Here is an 11,412-nt window from a genome sequence, read left to right as displayed (position 1 = left end):
CATTTCTGCAGACACGCTTGCCTATTATATTGCGTTTACTCACTTCTGTTTATATTCAGAATTTTATAGAATATTGAAATTGTATATAATAAAGTTAAGGAATCGTAATTTATTTATATTGAGAAAGAAGTAAGGTGCCTAATTTAATCACGAGAAATATTATTAAGAAGATAATTAAATACATTATAAAAAGGAAAGGATTACTTTTGATGTTATCATTAATTGCAAAATTTATAAAACATTCCTGCATTATCTGTGATACAATACTATTATTACATACAAGAGAGAACCGATAATATCTATATCGAGAGAGAGAGAAAGAAATAGTGCACATGATATTTAAATAAATTGTGAAAGATATATACATTTATCTATATATATAATCAGTATATAGTATACGAGAAGAACATGTTATTTTAATTAATTCAGATTTATTTTGCGTAATATGAATACATCAAATTATTGATGACAAATATCATATTATATATTTTCGTTTTAATTTTCGATCATATCACATATATCCATTTATAATAATGCATCGCTGTGATAATTGTAATTGAAAATTAGGAAGCAATAAGCATCAAATGGTATAAAAATAATGTTACTTAATTATTGGCGAGATTGTCATTTAGATCTAACGGTATGACTCCAAAACAAGGCGATCGACATATTTATTTCGATCGAGCAAATCCCACTCGATTATTTCCTAGGTCAAATACGGTGTAGTAAGGACCAATAAACACATTGCCCAGAACCCAATAATCTAAATCAAAGTCATTCGAGAAACTGCTCAAACATATCACCGTGCCATTATCCGAAACATCCTGCAAAGAATTAAGTATACAGTGTGACTTTGTATTCTTAAATAATATAAATCGCATTACGATCCATAATACTCACTTGAAGAATGTAATTGTTAGGGGTAAGATTGAATGTCTGATTATTCAGAACCAAACCAATTGGAGGCAACTGATTAATCGAATCACAATTTACCTTTAAACAATAGATCATATAAATAATTGTACTAATTAGTAATTTAATAAATATTAATATTCAGTAAAATTTTATGATTTTTCTATAAAAGACTATGCCATTGTGAAAAATGTATCGTTTGCTTACGTTTTTATTATTATCAGCTCCAATATATTCGTTGATAAAGTCGATATCTGGTGGTGGTCCAATTAAAGAGGTACCTGTATCAGCAATAGCTTGGCAACCATGACCGCACAAGATGTTACCATCTATTACGACTCTATAGTATGAAAATAACACGTTAATAAGTTGTTTCGACATAATCAGCGTGATTTTTAGAAAATAACATACTTATCCATGGCAAATTGCCAGAATCCTTTCTTACTAACAGGAACATATATGAATTCACCATTCTAATGAGCGGGATCGGTACCACCCAATGTCAATTCACCACCTATTTCAGCTGAAGGTTCTCTGCATTGATTGTATTCTTTTTATATTGTAATATATTATAGATAGATAGATGTAGATAGATCTATCTTGTAATATATTATATATTATATTATATATTATATTATATATATTATATTATATATATAATGAAAAATACTTTTAGACAGATGCAATACATATACGAAGAAGATACGAACCGATTCAGATAGAAGCTGAAAACAGGTTTTGACACTAGGCCTTGTTGCAACATGTTGTAGAAAACAGGCGACACTCCATCGGATATCGTGTCATAGTCCATGCCCAAAATACCGTCATATTTTGCAAGAATAAACAATAAGCCTGATTCATTAATCGCTTCTCCAAATGTTTGATTCTCAACATTGAGACCGCCAACCTATAACAAAATTGCTATTAAAATAATAAAATAATAAAATAAATAAAATTAATAAAATAATTAAAATAAATAAAATAAATAAAATATTAAAATAAATTAAATAAATTAAATAAATTAAATAAATTAATTAAATAAAATAAATAAAATTAATAAAATTAATAAAATTAATAAAATTAATAAAATTAATAAAATTAATAAAATTAATAAAATTAATAAAATAATAAAACAATAAAATAAAAATAACAATATGATTTCTTAGGAGACGTTTATAAATTACAATTGTAATTGTAACAGAATTGGTTTGTGTGTTTATAATGAAGACTCACATTTACTACATCAGTAGATAAGAATCCAGACAGAGTCAGACTGTCAGCGTACTTAATAGTAAACGAACGATCATTTGGTATATATGTGCTGGATTTACTACTATTATACCTACGATGCGTTTCTGTAAAAAAATAGTAATTAATATCATAAGTTAACAATATTGAAGAGATTTTAAAAATGAAAAGATTTTCTCTTTTACATTAATCTAAACACGCAATAGTTGTTTAAATATCATTGCTTATATGTAAATGCGTTCGTCGGTTTAGGTTGAACATGAGCTGCGTTAACTTTGTTTGTCAAAGCTTATTTGTTTCTTCAGAGAGTGATCAAGTTTGTGCATGTAAATTGTAAAGTATGTTTTTCTAATATTTACATTATTAATGTTATTAATTCTTAAAAATCATCAATATTATTATTAATTCTTAAATTATATTTATTTTACTATTTTAAAAATTCCCCAAAACTTTATTTGAGAAATATAATAAATAGATAAAATAAAATATTATAACATTTATAACATTTTAATGTGTGCATTTTTTGATATATTTTTATTCGAAAAAAATTATTTAAAAAAAATGTTTTTGAACATTAATTAATATTATTTAATACAATTTATTATGAAATATTAAATAAATAATAACACACGCACACAGATATGTTAATTTACACTTACTATGTGTATGTATATATACATATATGTATAGCGATATTTTCTGATTGAAAAAAATATCAAAAATTTATTATAATTATTTTTTCTTACGATGTTTACAATTAGCGAAGAAGGAAATATTATATCAAATTTTTCTCAATTCGTTTTTTTAGACGAACATATCTTCGTAAGCCGAGCAGTTAAAAAAAGATTACTATGTGTTTATAGAAGCAACTTAATTATATATTATATATATATATATATATACATATATATATATGTATATACATATTAAAACACTTACGGCAAGCAATATTGAAAAGACTGCATTTTACCGATGGTACCCAAAGATTTGAGGAACCAGTATCATATAATATTTTAAAGTTCTGCGGCGGAGTTCCGATACTGATAAGACTATAATAATCAACATCCAAATAATTTTTCAGTTGTATTGAAGTACTATTTACTGCCAAATCAATTTGTTGCAAGTCGATGCCAACTTTCTTTAAAGTTTTTCGAACAGTATTCGTCTTGTGCAATGGAATTCTTAAAGTAATATTTCAAGAACATTTAGTTACATGTTATATACATGCACACATGCGCACAAACTAAAATAATGTAGATTTATATTTTTATTGATACAAAGAGCATAAATTTAAGTCATAAGGAAGTTATATATACATCAAAAAAATATTTATATTTTATATATACATGTTCAACTACCGCAAAAGTCAAAATCATTTATATATTTATATATTTACAACAGTACAATATATTTACAATATATTTACGCAATAATAAATACAAAATATTTAAGCATAATTGTGTCACAAACTTTAATTAATTAAATCGAGATACTTTCTTCTAAATTATATAATTTACACATTGCATATATGTATATCTGAAATAGTATTTATTTTATAATCTAAAGTTTTAAATCATAATTTAACAAACTCTGATTTTTTTAGCAAGATAACGTTGCTTGCAATCTTATACAAAAGTGAATCTATGTGAAATGATTGTATTCACTAGAAGTTGAATATATGTGAGAGAGCATCAAGTAAACAAATAAGAAATAGCAACTCACTAGTTCTATATACTTTACTTGTTTACACGTTAAAAAATAGTTAAAAATAGTTTACTATTAAAAATATGATAAGGACAATCCGATAAAGTAGACAAAAGCACCAGCCTCGCAAATATAATGAGAATCTTTTGTTCAAAAACATTCTTTTATTTCTTTTATTAATAATAATAAACATACATTTTTGTAAAAAAAAAACTTTTGTTTAATTATGATTTAAATATCAATTAATTGTATTTGCGCATTTTTCCAACCAATTTCATGAGATAGATAGATCGGTCTTTATAAGTTCCACATTTATATCACGCCGATATGTAATGCAATACAATGTGTACATTTAAGTACCTCTGGAGTTGTGCGTTGATCAGCACGAAGAGCGCCGTAATCGTTACGAGAAAACGGAACATGTTTCCGAAATTTCGGAAAACTAAAGCTTTCATAACGAAATTTCGAACGTCGAATAGTTTCTGCACCTTCTAGACGTACAAAAAATAAATTCTAGTCGACCACTAGAGCTCTAGTTGTCTAGTTGATCGAGATATGGCAGCGTTATATATGGATGATTCTACAAAAATAGGAATTTTTTGCGGCTCTTGTATTTTTATACTTAAATTAACATTAAATTGGATTTTATTTTGAATTAAAATGAAGATAATACTTGAATACATATAGACATATAATAAAAAAGAGGTAAAGTAATGTTTTTATTTTCAAAACTTATCTTATAAATAAGAAATTCTCAGTTCCCTGGTGTGTCACAAACCCAGAATGCAAATTATAATACATTGTCACAAAATAATTTTAGAATTATATAAAATTTTTATGTGTGATAACTAATTTACATTAGTCACTGATATCAACAACTGTATTATTTATGTTATTTAATTTAATTTTATTGATAAACAACGTTATTCAACTTTGTCCCAAGATTTAATTCTCAGTCCCCTGACATTAAAATTATTTGCATTGTAAAGTCATATACGGTCTCAGCGAAATAGCTATTTGTACCGAATGAATGAGTTTGAAGTAAAGTTAACGTACGTCAGTCATTTTTATTTATTTTTATTTTTATTTATTTCATTTCGCGTGATTTGTTATAATGAATACGTGTTGGGTCAGTCAACTTCTCAGTCCCCTGGTAAGTGTTATGTTAAAAGTTTATTGTTTTTATTAACTTTTATTTAATGTAAATTATATATAAGTTTAATTTTTAAATTTTCCTCAACTATTTAAACCTCTATATAATTCAAACGAGATATTTTTTATTTATAAACCTCAAAATTCTCAGTCCCCTGGTTTTCAGTCCCTATATTCTCAGTTCCTTGGAAAACGATATGACAGGAGACTAGGCACTAACCGTGAGATTGATAAATGTATATTAAAACGAATGTATCTTTGTATTTAAAGAGCGTTTCACATTGTTTCTTGAAAGTTAATGGCAGTTATTTTATTATTTTTTACTTACTTATTCAATATTCTCCTATGAAAGAAATTTTGTGATTGCAACTGTAGATTTTTTTTTTTTGTAAGAAAGATACCAGTTTTTAATTTCAATATAAATTTTTAAATACTTATTCGTTAATTTTTTTATTTAAATCTTAGTTCCTTGGAAATCTTCCCAGTCTCCTGACCATATGTTTTGGAAAAATGCTCATAAAATCTTAAATACATATTTTATTGACTGGCCGCTTTTATAACTATAATAACATACCTAGTTTCACATCATATGCTAGTTATAATCCATTAAATATATTAAAAAGGATGTGGACAAAAATAATGTCAAATAATTCCTATTTTTGTAGAATCACCCATATACGATCGCGCGCATTCGAGAAACCTTCCGGGATTCTAATAAATAATCAATCAAATTTAAAAATATCTTGTGTCATTTTCTTTAATTAGTGCATGCAAACTATATTAAAATAAATTATTAAATGTGTATGATTAATGAGGAAAATGCGACCAGCGTTACGAAAGAATACATATTGTTTATGTCAACTAGAGAGACAGCCATGCAACAATAAATTTTGCAAATCACATTTTGCTCGCAAGAAGCAACATTATAATTGGCAACAAGCTCATCAGTTGCTTTCACAATAAAGTATCACGCTATTCAAGATTAAGGTAACTGTTGTGCTATTTGTACTTAAATTCCGAAGAAAGTGTCGAAGTTAATCGATGAAGTAATTGTTGAAGTAATTATTGAAGCAATTGTTGAAGCATTCTTCTGCGACGGGCTGTGTCGGAGCGTAGTATTAGCGATCTTCCACGGAGAGAAAGATTACGTACGGAAGAGAATTACGTACTGACTATCGCGAGTCCAGATTCTCGGTGCTCTTTTTTTATATCCTTTTATGACTTCATCATCCGTATTCTAACAGCGAGTGTCATAATTATTTTTAGATAATGATAGATTGTTTTGACTCATATCGCGACGACTGCAATCACATTGCAATTACCGATTGCCTAGCGTGCATATATATATCCCAACAGCAACAATGACATATATAAATTATGCAAAAATTTATATCGATGCATGTAAACTTTGTTGGTTGACGATAGGAAAAGATTGAATATTTTCTTATCGAAAACTATACAAATGAATTTTAAGATTGATGATAAAGTTTACACAACATAATGTGATATATGTTCTTTTTTATTTTGATAAATTTTTATTTCGACTTGGAATATAGCTGACCGTCATTTCTTTGAAAAATTTTAGTTATTCTATGTTTTCCTCTTTTATTTATGAAAATAAAATCTATACACTCATTTTTCTTTTTAATTATTTTTGTCTATATAAATATATGATTTTGCCTCATTTAACAACTTTATTGAAATTTAGCTTGTTTTATATGCAATTTTAGATTAGAGATAAACAAAGTTTAAAAATAAATCAATATTACAAAAATGGATTTAAAAAACTGGAAAATGTAGCAATTTTATTAAAGAAAACATAAAATGTTGTTAAATTGTTTTATTTTACTTCTAGAAATTGATTTTTTAAAGAAATCTTAAAATATTTGATTTACTTCTCATTTTATAGTTTGATTTCATTATTAACAAGTAGTCTTTTTGGATAAATTTGTAAAATTTAAGAGAAAACTATATAATCAATGAAAATATGTTATAAATAATTTTTTTTATGAGTGCTTGCAGCTTAAAAAAAATAAAGATGTATACAATCTTCGAATATGTACGAGTATCTTATGCGTTATGTTTGACCTATGAACAATTGTGTTGTTATGTTAGTTGTAGAACAATATTTAATATATCAATTTTTAGCAAGAAATTGTACAAAACTCAATAAGCCACATTATGTATATTTCTATCATATAAAATGCATATTTTGAGAAAGTATTACAGAAAAATATTTTATTCAAAAAATAATAGATATCTTTAAAAGGCCATTTCTTTATTAAAAAAAATATAATATCAAAATAAAGCAATTTAATCGCGACAAATATTTTTTTGAAGATAAATAAATACATTACGAGAAACAGTAGGACTATACTATTGAAATAAAATATATAAATAACATAAATAAATCTGTAAAAAGTTAATATAATATGTATATTAAAATTAATATATCAAGTATATGAAAAAATGTATGTATTTTTTAAATTCACTTGTGTTCAAAAAATATATAACAATACAGTGTGTTATAAACTAAAAAAAAATACATTAAATTATTAATGGAAGATATTTTCCATATATATCTTCTTATTTTAATTTTTCAAAACACATAAATCCATTTATAACAATGTATCGCATAATTATAAGTAAAAAATTACTAGTCAATAAACATCAAAATATAAAAATGTCACTAAATTAATCACAAAGTTGCCATTTAGATGCAATGTCCTATTATAACTTTAAGAAAAAGCAATCGACATTTATTTCGCCGTGGCAAATCCTATTCGGTCATTCTCCAAATCAAACTCGGTGTAATAACGGCCAATAAATATATCGCCTAGAATCCAAGACTCATCGTCCATGTTAGGCAGAAAGCTGCTTAAACACATCGTGCGATCGTATGTTGGCACCTGCACAGATTTAAGCACACACAAAAAAAATGTAAGTTTTCTATACTTAAATAATTTAAATCTAATTACGATCCATAATATTCACCCGAAAGATGTAATCCTGACTGGTAAGATTGAACATTTTACCACCTATAATAAAACTGATTACTGGCAACTCAGAAATGTGATTGCAGTTCACCTTTATAAACAAAAAAAAAAGTCAAATTAAGAAGTATAGCAATTCAACATAAATATCAATTTATATTTTAGTAACTTTTTATAATTTTTTAATAGAAAGCTATGTCATTGTGAAAAGTATAATTGTTTACTTACTATTAACTCTCCTAGAACATCAATAGCTCCAATTTGTTCATTAATAATTGAGATGTCTAATATTGGCCCATATATTAGTGAGGTACCTGTATCAGCGATAGCTTGACAGCCACCCGCGCACAAGGTGTCATCATTTATTATGATCCTACAGCGCAATAATGTTAACAGTTTGTTGGAACATAAATTATGAGAATAATTTAAAAAATAACGTACCCGTTCATAGTAAATTCCCAGTATCCTTTCTTACTAACAGGAACATATGTGAACTCGCCATCGTAATGAGCGGGATCCGAACCACCCAATACTAATTCACCACCAAACTCAGCCGAAGGATCGCTGCGCAAGTTGTATATTTTTTTTATATTGTAATATATATATTTTTTTGTTAAAAAAACAATTTTAAAAATACTCAATGCACGAAAAGAAAATGCATACTTATTCAAATAAAAGCTAAAAACAGCTGGTGACACTAGGCCTTGCTTAATTATATTATAGAACACAGGTGTCACTCCTTTGATGGATATCGATGAATAAGCCATGCCCAAGATACCGTCAAATTTTGCAGCAACGAACGTTATGCCTGGCTCGTGGATCGCTTCTCCGAATGTTTGATTTTGAACATCGAGGCCGGCAATCTATAAATAAATTAGTATTAATAATAAAATATCACACGAGAATGACAGTATATAAAAATATTTGAAAAATGTTTATAAACTACGATTATAATGTAATTTTATAATTGATTAAATTGGCCTATTTGTATAATGACTTACATTCACTACATCAGTAGATAAAAATCCAGCCATGTAGCCAGTGCCGTATGTAATATCAAGCAGAGTACTATTTCGTATATACGTGCTGGATTTTGTACTATCATATTTATTATGCGTTACTGTAAAAAATAGTAAGTAATATCATAGATTAGCGTTTAATATTAGGGATATTTTAAAAATAAAAAATTTTTTTTTAATAATTTAAAATTACAATAATTTGGATTTGTTTGAATCATCAGATATATGCGTAAATGCTAACTTTTGAATTATCTTCGTTTGTCAAAGCTCATTTATATTTTGAGAGTGTGATAAATTCCATAAATAGGTTTGTGCAAATTGTAAATTTGGTTTTGTAATATTTACACTAACAATATTTTTAATTAGTATCTGTTTTGTTTTTAAAAATCCTAACAATAAGCATTTTCTTGAAAAATATGATAAGATGGAATATAATTTTATAATATTAATATTATTTTAATGTACAATTTTTTATACTAACCATTTTGTATAATTAAAATTTTCTTTAATGCTTGTAAGCAGTAAATATTATTAGATATAATATATACATAAATAAACAATCAAATATTAGATGAATAATATTATATACAGAGTATTAATTAATTCGCAGTTATTAAATATGTAACGATTGTTTGATAAAAAAACAAGATATTAAAAAGTGCATGTTTTAAAATGCTTAACGAAGAAAAAAATATCAAATAAAATACTCTTCTGCCGTTCGACGAACATATGTTTGTTTAGCCAGTTTGTGATTATATATTAACTGGCGTATAATTCGCGGTCTATCTAAAGAATACCTCTGATTGGATAAAATTTATTTAATAATTTCTTGAAGTATTAATCATTTCATTAAGCAATATCGTGACAAAAATGAAAATCGATTCAAAATTTTTAATTTTTTTTAAATAAAAAAATATCGCCATAAAAATATTATTAATAATTAATAAGCTACTTACAGCAAGCAACGTTAGAATAGCTGCACTTTTTGGATGGTACCCAAAAATTTGAGGAACCGGTATCAAACACTACTTTAAATTCCTGCGGCGGAGTTCCGATACTGATGAGACCAAAATACTGAGCATCCAAATAATTGGATAAAGGTACTGTAGCAGTATGAATACTAGTTTTGATCACAGGAATTTTTTGCAAGTCGGTACCAAGTTTCTTCAAAGTGTGTCGAGCTGAATCCGTCTTGTGTAATGAAATCCTTGAAATAACATACAAAGAATATTCTGTTTTATATAAATATACTTACATATATGTATACATATTTTTACATTTTTACTGATATAAATAATAGATATTTAAAAAAAATATAAGTCATGAAAGGGTTATGCAAGTTCAATCGTCTCAAAAATTAACACATTATCTTACATATAATAAAGTTATTATAATTTAAAAGACTTTGACTTTTAGAACGAGAATATTGCATGCAATCTGGCACATGAAGATAATTCAAAATAAAATAATATCCTAAAAGTGGGATGTATACACAGCGTTGAGTAAACAAATAATACAAAACTAACTGGTACTGAGATTTTATTTGCTTATGCGTGAAAAAATAATTTATACTTAAATGTTTTGACCTCGAATCACAATACATGTACGTTAACGATCGACAATTAAATGTAGACAAAAGTTATAAGATAGACAAAGACAAATTTTGCGAATTCACAAAGAATCACTTTCATGAACATTCTATATCTCCATTCTTTTACTAATAAATAAAAATACATTTTTGTAAAAAAATTTCGTCCAATCGTTATTGAAATGTTAATTGTATTCACACAAGCTTCGCTTCAAGTCCAAGAAGTCGGATACGGTTTCGAGAAAAAGTATGATCTCTATAATCTCAATATTTATCATATCGATATATAATGTAATGCAAAATGTGCACTTACCTTTGCAATTGCGCGTCGATCATCACAAAGATCGTCGCGGCTACCATAAAAAGGCGAAACATATTTGTGGATTTACTTGCGATTGGAACTTCGAATCGTGAAATTTCCAACGACGAATTTCTTCCGATACCTTATGACCGGACACACAGAAAAACAAAGCGTCGTCGATCACTAGCACTCATACTAACCCTGTATCAATATTCGAAGGTTTAGATATGATTGTAAGCGCCTATTGAATGCTTTGTGTGTGAGAGAGCGGGGAGAAATTGGTAACGACACATGAAACATTTAAAAAGTCCCGATAAATTTCTATTAATCAATCTAATTTATATATATAACATATGTTTTGTATGCTTGTATGCCTATTTAATTATCACAATGTATAGTGAGATAAATTATTAATAATGAATGAAAAAAGCAATTATTTCTCTCCCTCTTCGAAAAAATATATTCTTTACGTCGATTAGACATTTATGCAATAAT

The 11,412-nt window shown here is 26.6% G+C and overlaps 1 protein-coding gene and 1 pseudogene across 2 annotated transcripts; both read right to left on the bottom strand.

Annotated features, from left to right (window-relative positions):
- Positions 1–498: 498 nt before the first annotated feature.
- LOC145940714 (lysosomal aspartic protease-like) lies at positions 499–6,212 on the bottom strand (annotated as a pseudogene). The gene is made up of 9 exons (XR_014426061.1): positions 6,026–6,212; positions 4,225–4,355; positions 3,100–3,341; positions 2,146–2,267; positions 1,623–1,819; positions 1,324–1,446; positions 1,120–1,252; positions 901–993; positions 499–824 (listed from the first exon to the last, which is right to left on the bottom strand). The product of XR_014426061.1 is annotated as a lysosomal aspartic protease-like (transcript).
- A 1,335-nt stretch (positions 6,213–7,547) lies between these two features.
- Positions 7,548–11,093, bottom strand: LOC145940281 (lysosomal aspartic protease-like). The gene is made up of 8 exons (XM_083045204.1): positions 10,930–11,093; positions 9,985–10,235; positions 9,011–9,129; positions 8,673–8,872; positions 8,451–8,573; positions 8,238–8,382; positions 8,011–8,103; positions 7,548–7,925 (listed from the first exon to the last, which is right to left on the bottom strand). Exons 1-8 carry the CDS (start codon positions 10,989–10,991, stop codon positions 7,776–7,778), a joined length of 1,143 nt encoding a protein of 380 aa, XP_082901330.1. The 5' UTR covers positions 10,992–11,093; the 3' UTR covers positions 7,548–7,775.
- Between the last annotated feature and the right edge of the window lie 319 nt (positions 11,094–11,412).

The sequence above is a fragment of the Prenolepis imparis genome, unplaced genomic scaffold, assembly GCF_030444845.1.
Source record: "Prenolepis imparis isolate NDT839.2.m4 unplaced genomic scaffold, iyPreImpa1.0 SCAF_9, whole genome shotgun sequence".
Lineage (NCBI taxonomy): Eukaryota > Metazoa > Arthropoda > Insecta > Hymenoptera > Formicidae > Prenolepis > Prenolepis imparis.
This window is presented reverse-complemented; position numbering and strand designations above follow the sequence as displayed.

Bases quoted from the DNA above. Each gene is read 5' to 3' on its own strand.
- LOC145940281 (XM_083045204.1), bottom strand. From the start codon at position 10,991: ATGTTTCGCCTTTTTATGGTAGCCGCGACGATCTTTGTGATGATCGAC. The intron at 9,130-9,984 runs GTAAGTAGCTTA...TATTTTTTACAG, and splicing joins CTATTCTAACGTTGCTTGCT to TAACGCATAATAAATATGAT. The intron at 8,104-8,237 runs GTAAGTAAACAA...TTGTTTATAAAG, and splicing joins ATGTTCTAGGAGAGTTAATA to GTGAACTGCAATCACATTTC.